Source organism: Neomonachus schauinslandi, chromosome X, assembly GCF_002201575.2.
Source record: "Neomonachus schauinslandi chromosome X, ASM220157v2, whole genome shotgun sequence".
Lineage (NCBI taxonomy): Eukaryota > Metazoa > Chordata > Mammalia > Carnivora > Phocidae > Neomonachus > Neomonachus schauinslandi.
In genome coordinates, this window is record NC_058419.1 from 111,238,588 (window position 1) to 111,266,047 (window position 27,460).

The 27,460-nt window shown below is 47.6% G+C and overlaps 2 protein-coding genes across 3 annotated transcripts in view; one reads left to right on the top strand and one right to left on the bottom strand.

The window, feature by feature from the left end:
- MAP3K15 (mitogen-activated protein kinase kinase kinase 15) overlaps positions 1 to 12,187 on the top strand; it is a 122,550-nt gene extending 110,363 nt beyond the window's left edge. Inside the window, exons 19-30 of the mRNA XM_021683941.2 lie at positions 815 to 972; positions 3,837 to 4,020; positions 4,762 to 4,921; positions 5,443 to 5,596; positions 6,379 to 6,564; positions 7,197 to 7,302; positions 8,173 to 8,282; positions 8,343 to 8,398; positions 10,064 to 10,176; positions 11,013 to 11,122; positions 11,206 to 11,282; positions 11,813 to 12,187. Coding sequence (XP_021539616.1) covers positions 815 to 972; positions 3,837 to 4,020; positions 4,762 to 4,921; positions 5,443 to 5,596; positions 6,379 to 6,564; positions 7,197 to 7,302; positions 8,173 to 8,282; positions 8,343 to 8,398; positions 10,064 to 10,176; positions 11,013 to 11,122; positions 11,206 to 11,282; positions 11,813 to 11,912 — 1,514 coding nt within the window. The 3' untranslated portion in view covers positions 11,913 to 12,187. The remainder of the gene's footprint in view (positions 1 to 814; positions 973 to 3,836; positions 4,021 to 4,761; positions 4,922 to 5,442; positions 5,597 to 6,378; positions 6,565 to 7,196; positions 7,303 to 8,172; positions 8,283 to 8,342; positions 8,399 to 10,063; positions 10,177 to 11,012; positions 11,123 to 11,205; positions 11,283 to 11,812) is intronic.
- A 445-nt stretch (positions 12,188 to 12,632) lies between these two features.
- PDHA1 (pyruvate dehydrogenase E1 subunit alpha 1) lies at positions 12,633 to 27,115 on the bottom strand. 2 transcript variants are annotated; one of them, XM_021683920.2, is made up of 11 exons: positions 26,935 to 27,115; positions 21,817 to 21,876; positions 21,205 to 21,378; positions 20,322 to 20,448; positions 19,516 to 19,607; positions 18,309 to 18,401; positions 17,346 to 17,501; positions 17,093 to 17,164; positions 14,869 to 14,936; positions 13,406 to 13,514; positions 12,633 to 13,149 (listed from the first exon to the last, which is right to left on the bottom strand). In XM_021683920.2, exons 1-11 carry the CDS (start codon positions 26,989 to 26,991, stop codon positions 12,985 to 12,987), a joined length of 1,173 nt encoding a protein of 390 aa, XP_021539595.1. In that variant the 5' UTR covers positions 26,992 to 27,115; the 3' UTR covers positions 12,633 to 12,984. The 2 variants fall into 2 exon arrangements, with proteins under 2 accessions (XP_021539595.1, XP_021539604.1); XM_021683929.2 differs by lacking the exon at positions 18,309 to 18,401.
- Positions 27,116 to 27,460: the final 345 nt, after the last annotated feature.

Sequence of the window (27,460 nt, forward strand, 5' to 3'; positions counted from 1 at the left end):
TGAGGATTTGCCTCCACCTTCCCAGCGGGGCCATGCTTTACCTTGCTTGCTCCCGCCCGATGACGGCACATGGCGGAGCTACTAGAACAACGTGGGACTCCTCCAGTGGGCAGCTTTTGGTCAGGGACGCCCCTGTGGCCCGGCTGAAGGGTCTGAGCTGCTCTTCTGAGACTGCCTCCCCACCTCTTCGTTCCCCCTCTCCTTTCCCACGTGTCACGTTGGCACTGAGGGTGACTGCTCTCCCTGCCCATCTTGTTCCTTCTCCCTTTATCACTCATATGCTTCTCCCCAGTAAGCCTCTCCTATGTCTAATCCTGTCTTGGCATTTACCTCTCAGAGAACCAAGTTGATCCAGATAGAGCTTTTCCTGACCGGAAGCAGGCAGAGTCCAGCACATTTTCCATCCACGTTCTCAGACCCCGCTGTTCTAGCGCCTGCTCCACTTTCCCACCATCGCCATCTTGTCTGTCTCCTCCACTTGGCAGCTCCTCAGTGTTGGGCACTGTGTTTCTCACCTTCTGTGTTTCCCCACATCTGGTGCACCCTACTATGTGCTTATTGTATTGGATCGGGGCCCATTTATCCTTCGAGGAGCTGGGCAATCTTCTGTCGTTGTGCCTAGTATCAAAGGAAGGCACGTTGCATGTCTCTGATCAGAGAAAGGATGCAACCACATCATTTATGCCTGAGAGCAGGCTCCATCTGTCATCAGTGAGAGGGTTAAAGTTCACACACTTGTTTACTAATGGTCCACTTACATGTTTGAGCAATAGGGTGCCCACGATCTCTATTACTTTTTTTTTTTTCCCCACAGGCACTCTGCAGTACATGGCACCTGAGATTATCGATCAGGGACCTCGCGGGTACGGTGCCCCGGCAGATATCTGGTCCCTGGGCTGCACCATTATCGAGATGGCCACCAGCAGGCCTCCGTTCCATGAGCTCGGCGAACCGCAGGCAGCGATGTTCAAAGTAAGACATGTTTGCTGATTGAAGTTGCTGGTGTTGGGGAAATAATAAGCCAAAAGGAAACCTCCTGCCACTCTGGAAACCTCTCCACGAAGGTAGAAGAGAAAACCATTTTATCACTGAATAAGCATTACATCAGAATGTGGTGCGGGTCACAGGCCATCCACCAAGTGATTGCAAAGACAGAAAGGACGTGTCCTTCTCTTGAGCTCAGCAGTACCGCCCTTTACCACCCGTGTTGTCAGAGGGAATGATGATTGGTCCTCCCGTGCGTGGACTGGAGAGCGCCACGGGTCACACTAGTGCGTCCAGGGGGCACCTGGTGATTGGGATGACCGTTTGCATTAGCTAATTGGCTTTACCCAAAGGAAAAATAAACTTCTCCAATTTTGGGGGACCCCTGAGTGGCTCAGTTGGTTAAGCATCTGCCTTCGGCTCAGGTCATGATCCCAGGGTCCTGGGATCGAGCCCCGCATCGGGCTCCCTGCTCGGCGGGAAGCCTGCTTCTCCCTCTCCCACTCCTCCTCTGTGCATGCACAGGTTCTCTCTCTCTCTCTCTCTCTCTCTCTCTCTGACAAATAAATAAAATCTTTGAAGAAAAAAAAAGAGGAGGTAGTTTTGGAGCAAGACGTTACTTTAGTTAGGCTCTTCCCTACCTGCTGGAACTGGGAGGTGGGGACGTCTCCTCCTTGATGTTGACATTTCCAGGAGTTGGCCCCCAGGTCCTTGAGAAAGACATTCTTGCCAAGAGGTTTATTCACCTTTTAAAAAGATTCACATACATCTCACAAAGATCAAGAACTTGGAATTACACGTTTTCTAAAGTAAGTGCTCTAAGAAAAGAGGGGGGTCTCCCCTTATTTCCATCAGGGAGGATGAAGCCTCTGATTTTGAATGTGTATTTGCGCTTACACTGGGCAAGGCTCAAGGCCACATGAGTCTATGTCTTTGGAGGGCAGGTTTCTAACTGGGTTTTGAAGAGGTAGGACTTCGGATAGCAGACGGTGATTACTTTGTCATTCTAAAAGCCCTCCCAGAACTGGCAGGCAGGGCACCCCATGTGTTGAGGCCCACTTAGGACTGACTGGCCACTATGGGCAGGGATTTTACCCCCCAGGTCTTCTTCCTTGGGAAGGGACATGTTTGCCACCCCAGGGGAAGCTGACGCCAGGACAGCCCCATGTGTCTCAGGTCAGGTCTGCGGCTTCTGGCTCTTGGTGCAGAGAAGTTAAAGAGAAGCTGTGGCGTTAAGAGTCCCTTGCCAGCCCCGGCCTTCCATGGAGCATTTGTGTTCGCCTCAAGGCTAAGAAGGAAGAGAGTGGGTTCACTGCTTATGGCCGGTGAGGTCCCAGCACACTGAAGCAGCCCAATGGAACAGGATCCAGAGGCCTTGCTTCCTGCTTCTCTGCCGGGTGTGCTGGCCCTCAGCCTGTCGGCCCGCATCTTTGCCGGACACTCCCGCTCACTCTTGGGCAGAAACAACTAAAAGGCACGAGTGCAGGTTTCTGCCGGCAAGCTGAGTGCAGGCCGCTCAGCAGACCGAGCACCCTGCGCTGCCGGAGCCGTGGCTGCTCCCCTCGGCCGGCCCCTGCAGAACCTTCTCAGGGCTTCCCACCCTCCCAGCCGCTGTCAGGCAGCTCCAACGCCAAGACCTCAAGTTAGCAAGTATCTTCTGGCACCCAGTCTCAACAAGACCCTGAACACCAGGGCTAGGGGACAGCAATGACCTTCCCCATCCTTAGTGTTGATCCGTGATGGAGCCAGGGGCGGTTTTTGAAGATCTTACCCGCAGCTTCATCACGGGCCTCGGGATGATAGATAGTAGCCTGTGCTGAGAAAAATATCAGGGCCTGAGCAGTGATGCTGTGAAGAGACACAGCGCCACGTGAAGGCCAAGGTGAGGGTGATGTGTCTACAAGCCGCAACCACCAGAAGCTGGAAGAGGCGAGGAAGGATCCGGTGGGGGTTTCGCAGGGAGTGTGGCCCTGTCAGCACCTTGATTTTAGACTTCAGCCTCCAAAACTGTGAGAACATCAATTTCCATAGTTTGAAGGCACCGAGTTTGTGGTGCTTGGTGACAACATCCCCCCCCCCCCCAGCAGACTAATGCAGGGACCCCTGGGGTAATAGCAAAGCACCTATAGAAAGAATGTATTGGCACGGTGCCAAGGTGCTGCCCACATTTGCTGTTTCCTAAGAGTCTGAAGGCAAACCATTCCTTTCTTCTTGGGGTTCTTGTCCTGAATTTCTGTCTCAGGCCCCCTAGTGCCCTTCGCTCCCTGCCCCTTAGGTGAGGGGCACCACTTGTCATGTGTCCTGCATTTCACATCTTAAGGGTTATATTCCATCCAGCGTTTAATGTTCTCAAAATCTAAAACTCAACTTAAAAGCTTGTATTTTATTGTGGTACGAATAGTTAACATGAGCTCTGCCCCCTTACAAACCTGAAAGCGCATACGACGGAACTGCTGAGTCTACGTACCTTGTTGTACGACAGAGCTCCACGGTGTATTCATCTTGTTGACCCGAAACCTTGCACCCTGCGATGAGTAACTCTCTGCTCCCCCGCCTCCAATCCCAAACTCTGGAGCCTCCCTCCATGGTGGGCTTGGGGCCCCAAGAGGACTAGAACAGAAGCCCCAAGACCTCTTACGGCCTAGGCTCTGAAACTCCTCTGATAACACTTTTCCTGTGACCTACGGGGCAAAGCCAAGTCCCAGGAGGCCAGCCGGGCGAGCCATTGAGGAGGATCTCATCCGCTGGCCCCTCAAAGGATGGCAGGGGTGGGAGCTTTGTATTGAAGGCTTGTACACCTGGGTGTGCCTGAGGCCTCACAGTCACATCGGTCACCTCTCCCTTAAATGCAGGTGGGGATGTTTAAGATCCACCCTGAGATTCCAGAAGCCCTTTCAACAGATGCCAGAGCCTTCATTTTATCCTGTTTTGAGCCTGCCCCCCACAAACGTGCCACCGCTGCTGAGCTGCTCAAAGAGGGTTTCTTAAGGCAGGTGAACAAGGGCAAGAAGAGCCGAATCGCTTTCAAGCCGGCAGGTGAGGTGTACCTGGACAGCTGGGGGGCCGCCCTGGGCGCGGTGATACCCGATCTCCTCTGTCACTGGGAGAAGACGGAGCCTCCCGCATGGCGCCCCTTGCTGTGAGGAGTGGCAGGGATGGGTGTGGGGGTTGTCGGACCCCAGCCAAGGAATGGCCCTTGATTTCCTGACAGGCGCAGGGAGGCCCTCAGGTGACAGCGGTACACGCCCTTGTTAAAGTCTTTTTTCCTTTGTGATTGTGCCGAGGAGGGAGGCCAGAGGTGCCTTGGCTGGGGTTTTGGGTCTTCCCTGGCCTTTCCCCATGTGCTGCTCCTGACCTTGATTAAGGGGCACATCTGGGGAGTTTGCCTGCAGCAGCTGTCCCATAGGCCACGGGAGCCAGGTGACCCCTTCTAGGGCATTGAGTCCTACCCAGCAATGACATAAAAATGGCCTCTGAAAACGAAGCCATTTGTTGTCTTGTCCTGGTGTGGATGGAGTCAGAAGCCAGGACAGGGAGGCTCGGCGGTTTGCTCCCACTGCGGCTAGCTGTGTCAGCGTTTCCTGTGGGCTGCTTAGAAGCGCAGTCTCGCGCCTATCTCAGACTTGCTCAAATGGAACCTGCGTTTCAGGGACCCCTGGGTGATGGATTGGGCTGCCCCGTTAGAGCAGCACAGACTTCACAGGCCCCTGCGTGGGTCACCTGGCCTGAGGGGCGGGCTGAGACTCCCCTCCCCCCTCCCTGTCTGCCCCCACACAGAGAGTACCTGGGGCACCACCCTAGCCCTGCCCACGTCCGGGGAGCCCCTGGGCAGCAGCAGCAGCGAGCACGGCTCTGTCTCCCCGGACTCTGATGCCCAGCTGGATACGTTCTTTGAGAGGGCTCGGGCACCCAAGCACCGGCTCAGCCACCTGCTCAGGTACGGCCCAACCCTTCCCTCCGCTGTGGGCCTGTGAGGGGGTACTGGCGTTCACCAGGGGCCAAATACCTCCCAGGTCAAAACCAGATGGCGGCCAAGGGCTTTTGCTTGCTTTCTGCGCCGTCAGTGGGCCAACAGTGCAGGGGAGGAAGGCAGCGGGCTGCATGTTCACTGCAGTCGCTTACCCCCATCCCTCCTCCTTCCTCCCCTCCCCTCCTTCCTCCCCTCACTACCCCTTCTCTCCTATCCCCTCTGCCCCTCCTCCCATCGTCCCCTTAATTATCCCCTTATTCTCTCCCCCTTCCCCCCTACCCCACCTTTTTCCTCCCTCTCCCAACACTGGTGCTCCTGGGGTTATAAAAAAAACACTGCATCTCTCTTCCATCTGCCTGCCTCCTGCAGTTTCACCTTGAGGGTGGGGACTGCAGGGGGAGTCACCACTTAGCCCCTCCCCCGCGGCGTCCAAGCGTGGAGACTTTGTTCTGGGACGCACAGGGATTGTCGCATGTGTGTGTCTGCAGTGTTCCGGATGAGAGCGCAGCCTCGTCCCCAGAGGACAGGGACCCAGGCCTCTTCCTGCTGCGCAAGGACAGCGAGCGCCGCGCCATCCTGTACAAAATTCTCTGGGAGGAGCAGAACCAGGTGGCTTCCAACCTGCAGGAGTGCGTGGCCCAGGTAGGGCCAGGTCAGGGGTAGCTCCTCATCCCCCCACCGCCCCCCCCCCCCCCCGCCGCCTGGGGCCAGGTCCCAGAACAGGGGGCGGGACCCCGAGGCTCCTGCTACCCTGGGACGTTTGCGCAGTTACAGTAGTCACTGTAAGTATTTCCCAACGTCCTTCCCTCTTCCAACAAGACAAAAGCAAATACAAAGGAAAAAAAAAAAAAAGACTCCCCTGAAGCCTGCATTTGCGGAGCACTGCGGTGAACCCAGGCATTGGTGGAGCGGTGCTGCCCCCTGGTGGAAAACAAGCCAAATGCAGCGCAAAGCTCAAGGGCTCCCCGCCTTTGCCCTTCACTCATGTGAATCCCCCGTTTTGAAATCCCAGCTGCAGGACACACAAAGTTGCCCTCAGAAGCTGGGAGAGCAGCTGCTTTAGGGACAAAGGTTATGGATAAGAATATTTGCATTTACTTCTTTTGGAAGCGGGAAGTTCTTTTTAGGAAGAGGCCACTTGCCCTACTAGGCCTTCTAACAAGGCGGGGGGGGGGGGGGGGGCCCCCCGGGGGGGGGCAGTTACACGGGATTCAACAGGAGGGCAGAACTGCTCCCAGAGGGGTTTAGTTGTGTGGGGTGGGGGACAGGGAGGAGAGGGGCCCCCTAACAAAAGATCGGGAGGGAATTCCAGAAACAGACCCCTTCTCACCTGGGGTGTCCACATAATACTTGTCGAATTTCCCCTCCCTCTCTGACTCACTCAGTGAAAGTGATTTTGGTGGGGGGGGCGGGGCGGTGATCAGAGTTCCGAAGACTTGCATCTCTCAGTCGGCCACATCAAGCAAATAATTGGGATCCTGAGGGACTTCATCCGCTCCCCGGAGCACAGAGTGATGGCATCCACGATATCAAAGCTAAAGGTGGACCTGGACTTTGACAGCTCGTCCATCAATCAGATTCATCTGGTACTGTTTGGATTTCAGGATGCTGTAAGTGTTCTGTCTGGCCCTAGAGAACGTGCTAGAAGGCAGGAAGCCCACTGAAGTGGCTCAAAGCCAGGACCATGGAGTTCAGTTACCATCTTCTCCCACAGTCCCTGTTTCTTCTAACCTGCTTACACGTAAATCCCTAGTTTCAGCAGTGGCTTGTAAACACAGAATATGCAAGTACTGGTGAACGGGCTGATGGTATTTGGCCCCTCAGAGCAGGAGTATGGGACTTAGAGGACCTGGGAGCAGGGGGCATCTGCCAGCTGAGGAGATACGGGGTTTACGCTTACGTGTCTATGCAAACAGGTAAGAGTAGCTGCAGGCCTGCATCCTTGTCTGGTGCAGCTTTGTGTCCCATGGCCCCTGGCCTTTCATAGGTGCTCAGTAAACGCCCCTTGAATAAACAGTGGAGAGGCCCGGTGCGGGAGATCCAATGCCTGCCCGTCCCCTAGACCCAGGAGGACTCGGGGGCAGCTTGCAGGAAGACTCTGTCTGGAAGGAACAAGTCAGGTGGAAATGCAGAGCAGCGTGGTTGACATTTTCTTTCAGAGTAGAAGTCAACTAGAATGAGTAAGAACTCCTCTTTCTTAAAAGTACAGCGGACCAGAAATCTGGATTTTTGTGACTTGTAGGTAAATAAAATTTTGAGGAACCACTTAATTAGGCCTCACTGGATGTTTGCGATGGACAACATCATCCGTCGAGCGGTGCAGGCTGCAGTCACCATTCTCATCCCGGGTAAGTGCCGCCTGTTTGGTCAAGGTCAGGCTCAGGCTATGGAAGAGATCGCAAGTATCCTCTGCACTCAACAGTCGTTTTCTCTTTCCCATCTGGGCTATATACTTCCCTGCAATTCAGTAAATGCTAAGAACTTCGGGAGGGGTACTTATGTGCCCTCTCGGCATAACCAAGGAGCCGGCATAGAGACAAAGCTTGTGATCTGAGGGGGAGCACCGAGCCTGAGGGCCAGGATCCTGCAGCGCACCCTCTTACACACTCGGGACCGCCGACTGGAGGCTTGAGTTCAGTGGTTCCACCTCCTGTCAGACTCATCATGTGGTAGCTCTAGAAATCTTAGGCTTTTGTACTCTCATTTGTGAACTGTCAGAGCAGCTTAATCCCCAGGTTCACTCTCCTGTGGTGACTTCATCCTGGGGAGGGAGGCTCTGAGCAGCTTCTGTTGACAGTGCCGCTTGCTCTCTCAACTTGCTCCCTCCCTGTCGTGGCGGCTTGTGCCCAGGTGCAGCTTTCCCCCGGAGCTTGTTAGACCCCAGGACTTCATTACGTCCCACTCCAAGCAGGCATCTGTCTTTAGTGAAAAGAACCCAGGCCAGGTTGGAAGTCGGGTTGTACCTTTTTAAAACTATCCTTGGCTGATTTAACATTCAGCCTCTGTTTCATCATCTGTAACCTGGGGGGGATCACCTTTTCACTGCAGAGAACGGAGTAAAATAGTCTCCTCCCCATTTATAATGTCAGCAGCCCCGATAGAGCGTCCTGTCGGCTGGGCCGGCTGCTGAGCAGTCTCGTGTGCTGGCAGCGGACATCAGCGACACTACGCCCTGGCCTTGCCTAACCATGGTCCTTTCTTCTGCCACCCTTTGGCAGAGCTCCGCGCCCACTTTGAGCCTGCGTCAGAGTCCGACGGGGTGGATAAGGACACGGACAAGGTCGAAGAGGACTGTCCCCCAGCAGACGGGCCCAGCCGTGAAGCGCACGTGGCGTTTGGAGGGAGCAGCCCCAGTCCCGCGGGTGCCCCCAGGGCCCAGCCCCAGCAGCTCCACCACCAGCACCTGAGCGTCGAGCTGGGCGAGCTCAGACAGGAGACCAACAGGTGGGCAGGGGTGGGACGGTGACTGGGGCCAGTAAGGGAATCCATGGCCTTGCAGAGTGTCCCTCCCAGGTGTCAGAAGAGTATCTTCACCAAGGCAGTGGGCGAGGGGGTGTCCTCAGCTTCACCTGGGGGAGAACGCCTCCCTTTCTTGTAGCGATCAGAGCGGTCTGGCGCCTGGCCACCGGCCACACAGCAGTTAGCCGTGCTAACGGCAGCAGCGTCTCGGGAGGTCTTCTGTCTTTTCACCCAGACGCGGCCCCTGGCGGGGCGTGTGGGTCCAACAGGCTCAACTGTGGGCAGCTGCACCCTGTCCCCACGTCAGTAGCCAAGCCAGGGGTTGGTTGGCACTTCATCTGACGGACATGCAGCCTATGACCCTGACCCTGGGTCAGTTTGCCCTCTCCTCTGGACTTGTCACGATTCCCCGGCAGGCGCTCACGCACTGCCTTCGCAACCAGGGCACCCTGGCATGGCTCTGAGGTCCCCCCTAAGAGAGCTGGTCTGTTTAATTCACTTCCTGGCACATAGTAGGTGGTCTAAAATTGTTAAATGAGTAAATCAATTGTCATTTGCTCTGGGTAATCACATCATCCGTGGACTTAAAAAAAAAAAATACCCCCCACAGGCAGAGCGAACTAGTTGGTACTGGTTCCAAAGGCTGCCTCGTTGCCCTCTGATCACTGCGGATGCCGATTAACACGTAACAGGGAGATGTCGTGCCAGGTATAGGGACCATGGAAGAAACATTGTATACACACTGGCGATCTCTAAAGTAGGACGTTAGGCAGATCTAATCATTTCTTTTTAGAGAGACCTAGTGTTGTTTTAAAGTTTTTGGGAGACCCGGAGTTTTAATTAAAAGGTAGTGGGGGCAAAATATTGAAAGCCTTTAAAATACGACAGATGTGGAAGTTGATAGTAATACTTAGCACTTCCTTAAAATATTTTCCAGTAGGGTTTATAATCACCAAATGTAGAAACTGTTCGCTCTGAGCTTCATGGGCACTGTCGATAGTCCCTCTGCTTCCTTGGGGTCTCGGGAGGAGGACTAACAGCCGGCACCGGCTGCAGATGGCTGACAGATCTGTTGTCCTCCGCGGCCGCCAGGCCCTAGCTCATGGGGACGCGGGAGCTGCTGTCGTGCAGAGCGCGAGGACCGGGCGTCCTGCCCGGAGCCGTGGTGCCTGGGCGGACCTGCTCTGTCCAGCGCCTGCGAAGCATTTAGCACAGTCCTCGGTCCCATACACGTTCACAGGTGTATTCCTCCTGCGGGAGGTCATCTTTCTGCTGGTGCTCTCCCGCCACTGCCCGGCACGCGCTGGGCTGCCAGCTCCTTGGCTTCCGCCTGAGGAGGAAAGACCCTGAGAGCTCCTTTCAGCACCTTGATGTGACTCCGGGAGACAAGCTGTCATCACCAGCTCCTCCTGGCTGAGTTTACTGATCACCCTCAGGTTATCTTCTGGTTCCTGATACATTTTGAGACAAAATACACCCGTGTATTTGTTTTCAAGGGGAGGAAACACAAGGGAGGGGCCCAGGCTGAAACCAGACTGTTGGGATTGTGTGATTTCCCCCCCCCCCCCCCCAATCTCTAAGGTTCAACCAATGTTTGAGTAGAACTGAATGGCTCTCTCTGAATAATGGCATTTTTTTTTTTTTAACCAGACTTTTGGAACACCTAGTTCAGAAAGAAAGAGAGTATCAGAATCTTCTGCGGCAAACCCTAGAGCAGAAAACTCAAGAATTATATCATCTTCAGTTACAATTCAAATCTAATGGTAATTTTCCACTTGCTCTGATGTGTGTGTGAGACCACCTAAAATCTGGCTAATGTTCTAGTCAGCCTTGCCACAGTTGCAGTTACTCTCTAGTAAAGCAGTAAGTACTCCAGTATATTCTGGAATACTCCTCAGTAATAGAAAACCACTGATACATTCAAAAACGTGGATGAATCACAAATGCATTATGCTCAGTGAAGGCCGATTCAAAAGGCTACACACCATGAGTCCCTCAATATGGAATACTGATGCAATACTCTGTTAAAGGCAAAACTCGGACAGAAAGCATCAGAATGGGGGGAGGAGATTGACTGTAAAAGGCTGCAAGAACTTCTGGGAGTGATGGACTGCTCATCAAAGTTCACAGCACTACATACCTAAAAAGGGTGACTGCAGAAATGAAACCTCAGTAAACCTAATTCATCTTGTGCCACTTACAAAACAGCTGCAGCCAGCCACCTCTTGGAAGGTGGGATGGCTAAGCGCTGACACAAAAATCTCAGTACTGAGTCCCATGTCCTCATTTGATTTCCAGTGCAGTTAAGGATGGGATTCCTTATAAAAGGCATTTTAAAGACTGGATAAGCATTTAAAGTGGTAGACATAAAGCACATCAAATTCCCAAGTAACATTACCCTTACCTGTGGTCCCTTTAATCTCTGGAAAGTGAATCCAGGAACTTCGGACTGTGGATTAGAGCAGCTCAGGCAGGTTTAATTCATATCCTTTCAAATCACACTTACGTTGTAATAGTTTATTTCATCCAACCTGTTACTTTTGAAGAGTTTTACTGTTAAACATTAATATACAATAAAACAAATTTCTCATCATTGCAGATACTACAGAGAACCCAGCATCCCCTCCTGGGTCTCAGGAGCAAAAAACTGATCAAAAGCTCATAGACTGGTTACAACTGCAAGGAGCAGATGCAAGTACAATAGAAAAGGTAAATTTGTGACAAAAACACACACATTCCTATGTCATTATTACAAAGCAGCTTAGCTCTTCTGTATTTGATATTTGTTTCAGATTGTTGAAGAGGGCTATACCCTTTCTGATATTCTTAATGACATCACTAAGGAAGATCTAAGACACCTTAGACTACGGTAAGAATGGCTTCAAAACATTGTAATAGAAAAACATTGTAATAGAAAATGACTTTTTTCCTGTGATTGTGCTTCTAAATCAGTAGAAAACAAAGTGGTGGTCACTTTCCCCCTTCATTGAAATTAATTTTCTTATCCGTGGCTTAGTCAGAAAACCAACTACCCAACTTCCCCTCTAACTCTGGAGTTTTCTTCCGATAAAGTTGGGTACGAAAGGGACGAGAAACCTCAGAGCTCCCCACCGCCCCCCAGCAGTCCTCTGCCCTCCGGACTCTCTCCAGCCCTTCTTTCCTCAGCCTGCCCTGCACACAGCCACCTGGCCCTCCTATACATGCCCTACTGGAGCCCAAATACAAGGGGACAGAGCTCTATTTAAGTTAAGAACTGCATTTTGGCAGTCTAGACAAGTCTAGAATTATATACTGTAGCTTTTGACATAAGGGCTCCTAAAGAAGTAAGTATTTAGTGGTGCAGCTTTGAAATTCTCTTTTCTTACGATTCTTTAAAGAAGACTCTTGATTGTTTCCTAGTGGTGGTCTCCTCTGCAGGCTCTGGACAGCAGTCTCCCAATACCGAAGAAGGGCTCAGGGGTCCCCGGCCTCCCAAGATGAGGCTGAACCAGTCGGCTAAGCCAGGGGACAGAGGGAGCCAAGAGCTGACATCTTTGTTAAAACTTCTGTTAACACAAATGCCACTGAGTTGACACAAGGAAGACCGCATTATTTAAGAAACTGAAGTTTTAAAGAATTACTGAAATGGGATGGGTTTTGTTTTTTTAAACCTGTTACTTATCCACGTTTTAAAGGTGAGTAGAACTTTATGTACTGTGAGAACAGTGACTGAACTCTATAATTTTGACATCCCAGAATATTGTGGAATTCTTTAAAACGAATTTCAATGTTGCTTCAGTGGAAAACTCAGTACACCCGTGAAACAGGTGTTTAAAGTAACAGGGTGGGCTGGGCATCACTGTTTTAGACCATAGATTACTATAAACTGGCATTGTACTTAAAAAGATAAAATTGATAAGAATATGCCTTGTATTTAATGTTTGATATGAGTGTAAATATTAAGAAAATAGCTTTGTATTTAATGTATAAATGAAGAAAACTAAGTTATTTGGCCTTTGAAATGATTATCAAGTGGTCTTATTTAAAAATGGCATTGTTGGGGCACCCAGCTGGCTCAGTCAGTGGAGTGTGCGACTCTTGATCTCAGGATCATGAGTTCGAGCCCCACGTTGGGTGTAGAGATTACTTAAAATATTTAAAAAAATAAAAATGGAATTGTCCTTCTACCCCCTGCCTGGAGATAATAAATACTGTGTTTTATTGAGAAATGACGGTCACTGTGAAGAGGCTTCAGCCCCCACGCTGATGAGGGTGTGCATGCAGTGTTCGCTGTTTGGTGAGGTGCATGGGCCCTTGCAAGGGTCAAGGGAATGCTCACACTCCCCTCAAAGGTAGGAATGGCTTTTGATTTTAGCAAATACTGTTCAGTCATTAAAAGAAATAGAACCATTTTGAGGAAATAATTTGAAATCTAAAATAATCTTCTATAAGTGTGCAGTAACATCTTTTAATGCAACACTGTACAAAACACATGCACTTACTATCTTAGCCTACATTCTTTTTATGGGGTTTTCTTCCTTGAGTCCAGCAGCCCACTGAAGGTGTAATCATTCATCACATGCGATCTCCTATTAACTGATGGACTTAAACTTGATCCACTGATTTGCACCCCGAACTTCAAAAGGCGGATCGCTGCTGTAAATGTGATAGCCTAGTTCTTCCAAAGGCGGTTCAGGATCAGCAGTGGCAAACTGGGCAGCATCCTCAATTTCTTTCCTCACTTCAACATCAATTTCCTAAAAATCAGATTACAGTTCAAGAGGTTTTTGAATAAACAGCAGCTTAGAATGCCAACGTGTTGCCAGTATGGAACTAGAGTACTATTTTTGAAGAGGTGTTTAAATGGCAGTGATCACAGGAATATTTTGGTTTGGAGTACCAGAACACAGAATTGTGCTACTGGGTTGCAAGACTAAGCAAATAGGACTGCTTCATAGGTAGCTCCCCCAGGAGCGGCAGCTCTCTGGGTGCAGAAACACCGGTTGAGCCTACCTTTAATTCTTCAACACTGGCCAGATTGCTGTTCACCATCCTATCCTTGAGAAGCATAATAGGGTCACTCTTACTTCTTACTTCCTGAATCTCTTCTCGTGTACGGTAACTAGAGGGAGGCAAACAAGTAGGTCAGAACAGTTTTCAGAGCTGTCGCTGGGGACATGGTGCCATTATCCTCTCAAAATACAAGAATGCTGCCTCTCACATTCTAGGATCTTTCTTCCTCTGCCTTCTCAGGCATTCCGACAACAGAGGCCAAGCTTTGAGATTCAGATGTAGGCTATAAAAAGAAAGTGGTAGAGCCGCTTTGTGCCATTTTAGGTGGGTGGTGAGAACTGTAGACTGGAAGGTGGCGGAATGCCAAGCAGGAAGTAAGTTTAGGAGCCCAGAGAAGTGGGGCCAGCGAAAACTCGAACAGTAGGTTTTCCCCTTCCTGATCCTAGAATACAAATGACCCTTGAACAACGTGGGGCTTAAGAGCACCAAAAATCTGCCAATTTTGACTCCTGAAAAACAAGTCTTAATAAACAGATATTTTGTATGTTACATGCATTATATGCTGTATTAACATAAGCCAGAAGTGTTACAGCCAAAGAAAATACAGAATAGTACTGTTTTAATGAAAAAGAAAATCCCCGTATAAAGTGGACCCAGGCCGTTCAAACCTGTGTCGTTCAGGGGTCAACTGTACATCCTTGTCCTACATCTTTGAAACCTGTTATCATTTCAAGTAACATAAACAGGACGGGAGGGCTCTACTGTTGTTCTGAAAACACCAAGTGTATTTTTCTGTGTAAGCTGCTCTTTGTAACATTTTCCCTTCAAACTCCAATCTACTCCCAGGCTTGTCAGGACTGGCTTACTCTGACTAAATCTACTTTGGGATGGCAGCATTACATGCCCAAGTTACCAAGGGGACTAGTAAAACTATCTTCCTAGTATAACCTACCATGTTCTGACTGATCTATTTCAACATACTGGATGCCCCATGTTGCCGGGTGGCCTCATTCCATACCAGCCAGGTTTTCAAATTCCAACTCTATATTGGGGTAATGCCTACAAAAGCTACATGCCCCTAAATATATATACTCCACACCATCGACCTGGTTTATGAAACAATTTCTCTCTGCAATTTTTTTTAAAGCAACTTCTACCCCCAACGTGAGGCCTGAATTCACAAATCTCAGTCATCATGCTCTACCCCGAGCCAGCCAGGTGCCCCATCTCTGCAATTTATTGCTGCTCATGCTAACATGAACATAGTACATATTATGAGGATTTTCAGAATGCTCCCAAGCAGAGAGTCAAATACCTACTCAACACCAACTAATTCACTGAATGAGGCCCACTGGTGTTTGGCTTCCAAAGCAAATGTCGAAATGCTTTGCTTTTTCATGTGAGTAGCACCATACAAAGCCCACCCACTTGGGACACCACTATCTGATTTCCCAAGACCATACCTGACGCCAGGGTCGCTCATGCTGTGTCCATGGTAACGGTAAGTCTGTAGCTCCATCAGTATGGGCCCCTAAAACAGAACCCAGTGGAGACTGAGACAATGGGCACAGCATATCCTTTCAGAATCAAAGATGTTCTCATCAGATTCTAAGTTGGCTGAGTTGTCAAGAATTTCCTATTAGCTAAAACCTATGTATTCCATGTTTCATCCTTCTCATTTAGAATCAAAAAGACATTCAACATGTTATAGAGCCCACTGATCTTAAATATTTCATCAGCATTGCCTTTGATAAATAATAATCCTATAAAACAGCTGAGATTTAATGCAGAAAAACCTATCAGAAAGCAGGTATGACACCAAGGGAGGGGGTGGTTTTTATCTTCAGGGTCAATAAAGCTAGCTTCCCCCCCCCAGTTCACAGATGAAATGATCTACAAGCATTTGGATCCTTTTAAAAAGCTAGAGAAAAGAAGTACTACAAAATCTCACAGAATAGGGGCGCCTGGATGGCTCAGTTGGTTAAGCGACTGCCTTCGGCTCAGGTCATGATCCTGGAGTCCCCGGATCGAGTCCCGCATCGGGCTCCCTGCTCGGCGGGGAGTCTGCTTCTCCCTCTGACCCTCTCCCCTCTCATGTGCTCGCTCGCTCTCATTCTCTCTCTCTCAAATAAATAAATAAAATCTTAAAAAAAAAAAAAAAATCTCACAGAATAAGCTTAAACGCAAACCTCTAGGTGTGCTGGAAAGTGCAGAAGGGCGGGCAGGTCAATCTCTACCTCACCCCCACTTCATGCAGTTTCAGAGGGGCTGACACCCCATCCTCCCGCACAGGTCTGGCTAGCATGTGACGAAGATGGTGGTCACTGACAACATCTGAGGAGTAGCCCTGTGACTCTGCTGGCCAGCCCAACCACCTCCAAGACAGCTTCTTCCTGCTATACTAGCCCCCTTCCAGAAGACAACTTTGAACACTGAGGGTCTGGAGAGAGGAGATCTAAGACCCCTGGACAGTTTGGTGCAGTAGTTGAGGGACGGGAGAGGCCTGGCTCTCAGTCCAAGCGCCTGGGATCCAATCTGGGCTGTCCTGTACATTAGCTATGTACCCTTACCCGCTCTGTGCCTTAGGTTACTGTTTTACAGGTGAGGGACCTAACTCCAGGGTTGTGCTGATTAACACAGAAGTGCTTACTGCACCGCCTGACTGGCACAAGTCAACCCCTCACTAAGTGTCACCTATTTTTCTGTTCTATGCCATCCAGGAGCTACTGGAAAACACAGTGGGTTGGGCTAAGGGGGTTTCTAGACTCTCCCCTAATTCCAAAATCAGGCTGTGAAAGTCAACACATACTATAAACCAGCGATCCTGTTTCCATGTAAGTTTGTACCCTGCATGTTCTTCCAGGAACTGGGGAAGAGGGGAATGATACCGCCCACACCTGGACCTCTAGTCTTGGGAGTCCCAGTGTAGACTGCTGAGCTCACTGCCACCTCAGCCATACTCCATTTCATTCCTCTTTCCTCACATGCAGCCCCTCTCCATCTCCCTCCCTGCTCCACCCCCATTCCCCACTTGCATCACTGCTAGCCGAATCCTCCTGCACAGGGGATGTCATGGAAAGGTAAACCCTAGGGACATGCTTTCTGGGCTGTGAACACCAACTGAGAGAGAACACCATCCTTTCTACTAGCTCTGATGGCACCTAAGCCAACCTCACTGTTCCCTCTCCCTCTACTACTCTACCTGAAAGGTCAAGATTCTCAGGACTGAAACAGCAAGACTAAGATGACACACTTTAACCATAACACTTAACTTATGGAAGACAAGCTTACACTGAACACCTATTATCCAAGCAAAGTTCTGTGCTAAGCATTGTGGGGGTCGCCCATCTGCTCACTCAAGGGGCTTACGATTAATGGGGAGGAGGGGTGGAGGTTGGAGGCACATAATTAATCAAACCACAAGGCAAAATGCTGAAGGGAGAGCTCAAAGGAAAGATTCACCCCAAATGGGGGCAACGTGGGATGTTTCCCAAGAGGTGAGCTACCAAGACCAGGGTATTTACAAAGGGACCCGATTCACTGGACTCTTCTTCTACCTTATACACCCCTCCTCAATTACCAGCCACCCCTGAAGAGCTACAGTAGACACATGGGAGGCATTCTTTTAACGTTAAGATAAATGTCAATAGATTATCTCTAGCCCAGAGGCCTAAAAAAAAGTCTTACCTTTCCAGATCTACAGTAAGCAGCTGCAAACCTTGTTGCCTCCCGGACACACAAGATATCCATTCCATCCACCTGTTCATACACAGAAAAGGGCAGAGCATAAATCAACCTGCGTCAAACCATTTTAATGTTACAGGACCCGTTCGTGCGCTAAGAACAGAGAACTCTTCCATTTGTCTGAGATGGTCAAGGACCCACACAGAGGCATCAAACCGCAAAGGGGTAGCCCCAGCCTCATGCCAGGTGTCCTCACCCTCAGCCCAGGAATGAAGTCGCCTCTCTTGTAGTAATCAGTGCTGGCCGCTGCTCTCTCAACAGACGTTCCCATTCCATAGCGGTTATTCTCACAGATGAAAATACACGGCAATTTCCACAAAGCTGCCATGTTGTAAGCTTCAAATATCTGACCCTGGAAGTGTGTATAAAAAGTTCAAGTGGTATTATTTGGCTATTTTTCTCTAGATTTCTTCATCGTCCCCAAAAGCTGCTGCTCTCCCTGGCACGAAAGCTTTCAAAAAACATGAAAAGCTTCACCTTCCACAACGGAGCTTTTAAGGCAAAGGAGTGTGTATGTTGGGGGGTGGGGGAGGAAAAAACGACAAGCATCATCTCTTTTTGCAACCAAAGAAAGTGACAAACCAAAAACCACTCGTTTCAGTGGGGCCAAGGCAGTGGTATATAATACATTAGGAAAAGATCAACATGTAAAACTTTGTGGCCACCTACTTTAATGCTTTACTGTAAATGCTATCGGGCCCACTGGATAACCAGAGTGAGCCAATGTCTGAGAATCAGCATCCAGAGCAGAGCCTCAAGAGTGATGTCCACGGACTGGTGAGGACTCCGAGCATGACAGGAAAAGTACAGAAAGAGCCAGGCTCAGAAACCATGAGAGGAGTCTGCACATTACAGGACTGATAGTATAAGAACTAGTTTGCCCTGGGTTAAGAAGTAAAAAGGTCCTTCACCCCCAGAGTGTTTGTGAAGTGCTGAGGCAGAGGCGAGCTCTTCCACAGGAGGGCCTGTATGAAGCACTCGTGCCACACGCCACAAAGTAAACCTGTAATGTGGCCGTAAAACCAAATTCCAGCCTGCCCCGAATGGCTACTTCAACTACCAGGCAACAGACAACTTCTCTACAAATGGAACTATGACTATTCAACACTTTGGAAATAAAACTGCAAAGGTTATTCAAAGTCAGGAGACACATACTCACCTGATTGGCAGCACCATCACCATATAAAGTCAAACAGACCTCATCCTTTCCGTTATACTTACAGGCCAGAGCAATCCCTGCTCCCAGGGGTACCTGACAGTGAGGACAACCAAGAAAGAACCACAGAAATCCATGAGGGGAGATAATATTAATGCTCTGAATTTTAAGTCCTGGCCAGAATTTAAGACAGAAATTACACTATCACTACAAACTCCCTACCATGCCCCTACCCCCAATATTATAATCAAATTGGTAAAGCAACATGAATAATTCTTCTATTTCAACCATTAAACAGTAACACTTCTATAAAGATTCAACTACTCAAGAGCCAAAACATGAAACCTAGGTGTTTTTTTAACATAACAGCAGCATCACATTACAAAGTAAGCCAAACAATCTAGTTATAATTTTATGCCATTCTTCATTTTTCCTTTCAAATTTTTTTTTTTTCTTTTTAACTCTAGTTAGTTAACATATAGCGTAATACTGGTTTCAGGAGGAGAATTTAGTGATTCATCACTTACATATCACACCCAGGCTGTTACTTCATTATTCACTAACTGATGAGAACAAAGAGAACTATATAACCACAACAGCTCGCATGATTTCTAATGTGGCCCCTATGATCCTGATCACCTGCCTTTCCTCCTCAGATACGCGCATCCACAGTCTACAGCAGGGAGAGGAAGGGCTAAGTGGATGTCACAAAGCAATTAATGTACTTAAACGAAAAGGTGAAGGTATAAGCTGCTGCTGAGGGCTCTTGCTTACTTATAAAACATAACAAAACCTAAAAGGAAGAATTTTAAATCATTGTCCAAATCTAACTATTAACTGATCAAATGGTAGGCTAGGAAGCAATAGGTCTTTTAAAGTACACCAAGCCGGGGCGCCTGGGTGGCTCAGTCGTTAAGCGTCTGCCTTTGGCTCAGGTCATGATCTCAGGGTCCTGGGATCGAGCCCCGCATCGGGCTCCCTGCTCCGCGGGAAGCCTGCTTCTCCCTCTCCCACTCCCCCTGTGTTCCCTCTCTCACTGTGTCTCTGTCAAATAAACAAATAAAATCTTTAAAAAATAATAATAATAAAGTACAAGCCCCCAAAGTACTAAAATATTTCAGAGGGAAGTTCTCCGGGGTATGAAATGTTAAGATATGGTCCAGGGCCATATCTAGGAAAGCATGCAATCCTCATCCTCAGCGTGGATCACCTGAGCTCCAACGATGCCATTGCCCCCATAGAAGTTCTTGGCATACATATGCATTGATCCACCTTTTCCCTTAGCACAGCCTCCTCTTCGTCCTACAAATGGCAGCATGTGCACATACACATCAAAAACCAAATATACAAAAGAAAACCACACCCCAAGTGTTTACTTAGAGGCTCAACCACTAGAACTCACAGGCTAATTCAATTCTATAAGCACCCTTCCCTCTATGCAAATACATATTCCACCCGTATCTCCTGGTTCTTTAAATGAAGGTTAATCCAGTCCCATGTCCTTGAACTTTCCAGCTCTCTAACCACTGAGTTTCCTTTAGATGTTAGCATCATGGTACCCTGGACATTTTTTTTGGCCAGTTACAAACATCTTCCAATTTCTCCTACACTGGTACGCTGAACAGTTCAAGAGTCAAGGGGGACAAAGGGAATATTAAAGATTCCTAGAATTTAAATTGCATACTATGAAATGCTCCTACTCTCAATTTACTTTCTATGACTGCTAATTTCTACTGGCGTGCTTGAGTGACAAACAGTATTCTGATTTTACGAAGCTAACATTTTTAAACTTTCACATGAAGGGCCAGATGACCTCAAAAATGGTCAGTTTACTCAAAAGCACAACAGAGGTACCAAAGCACCAAAAGGGAGAGAGAAAGAGCCAGGCTCAGAAACCATGAGAGGTTTTTTTTTAATACTCAAAAAGGTTTTAATTATTAAGTTGTAACAGCATCTTACTATGAAAAATCTGCACTTATTTCACTAATTTCCCCTTTTTGAAAATCAATAGCAAACCTGTAAGCTCTGCAAGAATTTCTCGGACAGAAAGTCCACGAGTAAAGGTAAAGCCATGAGCCCGATAGGCTGTGATAAGATGGTCTGTGGGATTTATGCCGGCCTCCAGGCCCACACAACAAGCTTCCTACATTAAAGGAAGAAGCAGTAATGAGTCAATACAATACATATTTCTAGATAAAATCCCCAGCCTATTATGAAAATTTGGCCTAGTAGAACTCTCAATAACCACAAGAGGAGCTCTATTTTTCATTGGAAACAGAACAGAGGGTAAAGTTCAAGCCAGAAGCTACAAACTGGAAATTCACAGATGTAGTTTCAAGCCAGTACAGTGATTTGGAAAAAAAAAAATCCTGAACTAGATGTCAACATTAATACTGGGAGAACTTCATAGGAAAATAGACACTTCTGTTTTCTCTTGAGGAACCAAAAGCAGGAAGCATTAACCTCAGATTTCCATATGGCACCAACTGGCTGGAACCAAGTGATGGTGTCCCCCGGTGGGCCGGGCCTGCCGACTCCAGTCCACTACCAGTCCCACCTTCTTCACTAATTTATTCCACCCAGCTGGTCCCCACAGGCATTTGAATTTGTAACCCTTGGCCTAAACCCACAAAACAAAACACAAAGTGAAAACCCTTTTGCCCACAAGTATAAGCACTACAGGTGATCACAAAGCCATCAAGGCGCAGGACACCAGCAACGGGAAGTGTGCGTGACTTCCTTAGCATGAGCTTTGTAGCAGGCCTCAGCATGCTCATCTTTATTCTGACAGGCCGGCCTCGAATCCTTTAGATGCCTAAGGTGGGGTAAAAACCAATAACTACAAACCATACTTAAATTCCTACATCTAACATGGTTTTATTACAAAACCACCACTCACCTGACCATCACACAAGTGACAGAAACCACGAATAATTTTCTGTTTATACAGCTGATCTGCCTTTAACTCCATCCGGCGAACAGTCTGCATCATCCTATAGTACCTGAGCCCGTCCTCCCTGGTGAGCACTGTGGTGACAGGAGGGCCCTCTTCTAGCCGATGAAGATCGCATTTCTGAAATGGAATCAGACAGTTAACTTCCAGTTACTACAATATAAACGCTGACAACCCACTGTAAGATCTGTTATCTTATTGCAATATTATTTAACTTGAAAACCAGCAGAGGAGCACATAAGAGATGCCACATATTGCTTCTGACTCCTTAAATCATAAAGCTCACTGTGCAAGAGGATCGAGTTTTAGAGGAAAGAAATCTAAGATGACTTTCACCAAAAATCCATGGAAGTCAAATGAGTTATAGGTTGAAAGAAAAACTTTCAAAGAAACGTTGTAAGAAACTTTTTAAAGATTTTATTTATTTGAGAGCAAGCGAGTGAGCACAAGCAGGAGGAGCAGGAGAAGGAGAAGCAGACTCCCCACTGAGCAGGGAGCCTGATGCGGGGCTTGTGTACCTGTGGAAAAATTACTAACACAAAGCAAAACACTTCTTACCTTAATTTCAAATGTAGCATCATTTGCAAAATTACGGGAGGCCACGAGCACTCTGCTTGCCTTGAAAGACCAAAATATACAAATATATCAGTACTTTTTATTGTATTTTTGAAAGTCATTATTATTATTAACCACTTATCAGGATGCCGTCCTGGAATTTTCATAAGCCCCAACATATTCACGGGTGTATCCTCCATTCTCTTTACTGTGTTGGGATCTTGCCTTCAAAATGAATCCATGCTCTGGCCAATGAAACCTGATCATACCCACTTCTGAAGGGTAACAGTAGAAAGAGAAAGGAGACAAAAATCAAACCCATCCACGTGGCCACTCTGTTTCCAAAGAAATTACAGTGAAAACAGAATGAAGTTAATGGCCAAACTGAAGAGACTAGATAACCTGTGGGCTTTATTTCTGCTATCTGCAGTCATAACCAGACATTGAACAAGCCAAAGCTTTACTTTCATTATTATTCTTCACATAAAACTATGATCCAATTCCTATTTCAGGCCAACCACTATTCTATGAAATGGCTCCATAAGAAACATATTTTAAACTACTAGAAGTATGAGATACAAGCCTCAGAAGGGAGAAATGTTCTCTGCAACCAGCGTTCCCTTCTTGCTGTTTGGGCAGCTGTTACTGCTTGGGTGGCAAAAAGCGGGGGAAAGGTTTCCTTTCCACTTTTTCGATTGAACATACCTGCTCACAACAGAAGTACTCTATGTGATGGCTAAGGTCCAGATTAGACCACAAAGATTTACCAATTACTATTACTGTATTATTTTAGCCACATTCTGCCACGTTTTCAAACACTGATATGTAAATTGACATGACTTCTTTTCATGGAGACTTGAAGCATATTCTTCAGATCCCACAGAAAGTACTTTGGATGTATTCCTACAGTGTATTATTACCTTACCGTCCAACTTCTAGCACTGGACTTGATCCTGGTGAGAAGGGTTAAAGTTGACCTGCTAAGCGCCCCTCCAAGTGTACAAACACCTATTATCTACTTCTCTCCACCCATCAGCATACCATTATCTGATAAAGCCAACAAGACAATGACCTTGCTGTAGGAAAAATGCTTAAAGACTAGAAATAAATGCTTAAGTTAGAGGCAAAGGGAATCCATTAGTATACCTAAGAATATGTGAAGAAAACTGAGGAATTTGGAAAGAAGTAAAGCTAAGCAGGGTGAGGTGACAAACTAAAGGCGATGTTTGGCAATCATGAAACAGACCAGTTATTTTTGCCAGTTAACAAATTACATTGTGGGGCCAGAAATTTTTCTTGTAATGCAAAATAAATGTCCAGATACAGCTACAAAAACTGTAGTTTTCAGAAATATTTAAAACTAGAGAGCTTGTTGGGGTGCCTGGGTGGCTCAGTCATTAGGCGTCTGCCTTTGGCTCAGGTCGTGATCCCAGGGTCCAGGGATCGAGCCCCGCATCGGGCTCCCTGCTCGGCGGGAAGCCTGATTCTCCCTCTCCCACTCCCCCTGCTGTGTTCCCTCTCTCGCTCTCTGTCAAATAAATAAAATCTTTTAAAAAAAAAAAAAGGCTATTCCTTCTCCCTCTGCCCCTCCCCCTGATCACATGTGCGCTCTCTCCCTCTCAAATAAATCAATCTTTAAAACAAAAAACAAAAAACGAGACCTTGTTGAAACACTAAAATCATACACCTGGAACTAATACTACACTGTGTCAACTAATTGGAATTCAAGTAAAAACTTAGTAAATAAAACTAGAGACCAAACCAGCTAGTAACCAACCATAACCGAGAAGAGGTAAATTTCTTTCTCCATCTTAAAGTTGAAACCAAGAATGACGGACAATTCTATATAATATAGAGCAGGAAGGCAAGGTCAAAGACTACGACTGCCGGAAAGCTACTCATATCCTTTCTCCCTGTTTCATCATTATCCATCTCAAAAATAAGAGGAATCACTCATATAATGGGTAAAAGGAGCTGAGTTAAGAAGCTAAAAGTCCTATCAGAAGTATGAGTGTATCATAATTTATAACTGTTGAGGCTGTTGAAAAAATTACCTTTCATTTTCTCTGGAGAGCCCTAAAAAGCTTCTCTGTTAAATAGGATTCCTCTTTGAGAGACCATGGACGAACCCACTCACATTTTGAAAAATAAAAACTTTTACGTTCCTAAATACATGGGAACCATTCAAGTCAAAGAGGGAAAATAGTTCAAAAATTCCAAATTCTACCAGTGTAAATTAAAAATCTTCCCTATTACTTAAAAAGCCAAAAGTATACTGGTAGTGAAATTCTCAAAGGATCATAACGGAAATACAAACAATTTTAAATGCAATTTCATCTGTGAAATAACTCTGAAAACACTCAACCTCATTCAAAGATGAAATCACAGGTACTTAAGCAACTTAAGTTACACTGGGCCTTCTGCTTTCATTTTAGAAACTGTCATTTTGTAGGAGGTGCATCCAATTTCTAAAGGTTTTGGTGGGATGGCTGAAGGGTGGCAAACCAAGGGAGAAAAGAGGGAGACAATGTCCCAAGTCTTCTACCTAGGCCGGCCCCTAGTAACCCCTGAGAAGTGAACACTGTAAATTACAGCAACATTTTCCCTTAGGTTCTCGAAGACATTAAATACTACACCTACTTTATACAATGAGTTTGTTAAAAGACAAATTCCTTAAACCTATTTGTATCACCTATGCTTAGAAAGTGGTTGTTTCTGTCTTGATGGTATTAACATCTGATGTACTTACTTAATTTTTAAAGACACTTTTGCAAATCAAAGTGTCAAGCCCACAATCACTGGGAACCTGGCAAGCTATGGAGTATGAAACTTGTCCAGTTCCTGACAGTTTCAAGTGTGTTTTCCTTTATCTGACAATGATCTTTTTTTTAGCATTAAGAAGTACAGGTTCAAAAAAGAAAGTACAGGTCTCTGATGATTCTAAAACAAACACTTTGAACACTCTAGCCAGTGTTAACCCAACTGAAACCTGATAAATAAGCACACTAGACCCAAGAACCTAAAGTGCGCTGAGCACTCTGGGGACATCTCATCAATAATTACAGGTTATGGAAACACTGATGACCTGATTTGCTCTGTTACAAGGACGGGGAGATATTAAGCAGGGTTTCAGCCCAAAGACACACATAATCTACAGTTAATACATAATTCTTCAAAATATTTTTGTGTGTCTTACTATAATTAATGCCACATATGCAAGCAACAGGAAAAATAAGCAAAATAGCCAAAAAAGAGGGCCGGCTCAAAATAAGGAGCACTAGCTCTTTCACTGTCTCTAATTCTTATTTTTAAAAAAGTAATTAAATAAATGTTATACACAGGAATCCATTTCCGTTGTAATAATCTTTTCTCTCAGTAACAATTTTTGACTAAATGAAGTTATATTCCACTCTGGTTTTATCCAGTTAACAAATTACTGTAACTCAAAATTCATTTCTATTTGATTTGGGCGGTATTATGTCATTTTTGAAGAGGCCAAAGTTTTATTGAGATGAAGTGCAATTTGCATTCCATGCCAACGCATTGCTGGAAGAATGGAAAACACAAGCAGGAGTAATCTGGGCAACTGAGCAAATGAGCCTCATATTAAGTAATGACTTCTCTCTGTTCCTAGGGACACAGAGGTGACAGTAATTTGAAAATGCACAGAGCAGTTTTCTTACTGCAGAACACCACCAATTCTATCAAAGGTTTTCTTTTCTACTGCAGGCCTTTAAATTTAACATGATACAGAACTAAGACCCTCATATAAAGCTGAAAACATGTTTCCATTACTTACATTCAACTAAAAAGCGAAGATGTGGAGATTAAATAGCCTAGTGCCCGGCACACATTAAGAGCTCAAGAAATGTTGGATATATCATGTGATATACAGAAATAAAACGGAAACGGGCTTATCCTTCAGGTTGATCTAATTGCAATTAAATGCTAGTAACTGCTGAACCAAATTGTTTTGTAATTATTTCAAAGAGATTCCCAGAAGAGTATACTTCCTTTCAATGATCTCTGCCCATACTAGGCAGAACGGCCCCCAAATACTGGGAGTTACTAGAACTTGAACTGCAAGTCAAGCCTGGCTGCAGTTGTACCCAGTAATACTACCTCCCCACACTTAGAGGTCAAAATGCTTGAAGGCCTTAGGCACATCTACAAGCTGGAGCCATCAGTAGTGCTAACCTCTAACCCCACCCTCCCAAGCACCACTGCTGTTTTCTTCAGCTACTTTTACCCTAAGCGTGTGTGTTTAAGGGGGAGGGCGGTTTCCTCTGGGTTCTGCTTGACTGCTCTTGAAGTGACTGCCAAGAAAAACTCAACGTTGAGGGAAGGGGGGTAGTTTCTGGGGAGCATGACCCGGACTTAACCCTACAGAGCTGGGTGCAGGTTGTTCCACAAATGTATACCCAACTGGGCACTGAAATAACATTTAACATACGTGTTAAAAGGTTAACATACGTGTTAAAAGGTTAACATACGTGTCACGCATTTAAGCTTCACGACAACCGCACGGGGTGAATACTCGTATTATCTCCTCTTTAGAGAGAAGGAAACCGAGCACGGGAGATTTAAAACAAAAACAAAAACTTGCCCAAGGTCTAGTAAATGGTGAGGCAGGTGTTTGAACCGGACCAGTCTCCGGATTTCACGCTTTTAAGCATAGTACATGGCCTCTCAGTCAAGATGAATGAAATTAGAAAGATTTAAACTGAATGGGCAGGATCAACTGGAGACTCGGGGATGCCCAAGGCCCCCTTTTCTGTCCGCAGTAAAAGAACGGGCACTTCTGGAGCACACCTACTTTAGCCGGCGCCGGGAGCTGCGGCTAACCTCCCCTCGGACCTTGTAGAGCTCCCCTCCCCCCATTCGCTGCCGAAGGGCCCGGCAGCCGCTCGTCCCGGGGCCGGGAGCGGAGTGCCAGGAGCGAAGGCAAAACAAAAGACCTGCGGCTCTCGGGACGCTTCGCAGCGCCCTAGGCGGCGCCACTCCGCGCGCCCCCAGACTCGGGCCGTCCTCTCGCGTCCTCCAGGATCGGGCCCCGCCTTGGCCCCGGGCCCCGCCTCGGCCCCGCTCGCGCCCTACCCCGGGCCGCCCACGCTGCCTCACCGGCTTCTGGGCGACGCCCGACAACACGCGAGACACAGCGGCGAGCATTTTCCTCATGGATTGTCGGCAGTAGTGGCGGCGGCGGCAGCGACTCCCAACGACTCCAGCAGCGCGGTCCAGGAATCTCCAAGTCTCCTTCAGGCGCCCGGAGGGGACGCCACGCCTTAACCGCAGCACGATGCGAGGCAACGGAAAGACGTCATGCGCCGCGCCGGGCCGCAGGCCAACCAGGCGGGCTCCTAGGGTGTGCCCCGCCCACCAAAAAGGCTCGCGACCGCTCATTGGGTGTCGGCGCCAGAGATGGCGGGGGCTGGAGGCTCCTTCCGTCACCACGCCACGGAAGGGTGAGGATGCCGGGCGTTGAGTGCGTCGGCCTGGGAAAGTGGAGCCCCGCCTCCAGGGCCCCGCGGGAAAATGGCCTTTTCCTTAGGTTTAGCAGCTCCGACTAGGCGTGCACGATCGTGCAGGTCACCTACCGTGCGCCCAGTCCTGCCGGTGCTGCACTTTTGCAGCCTTCGCTCAGTAC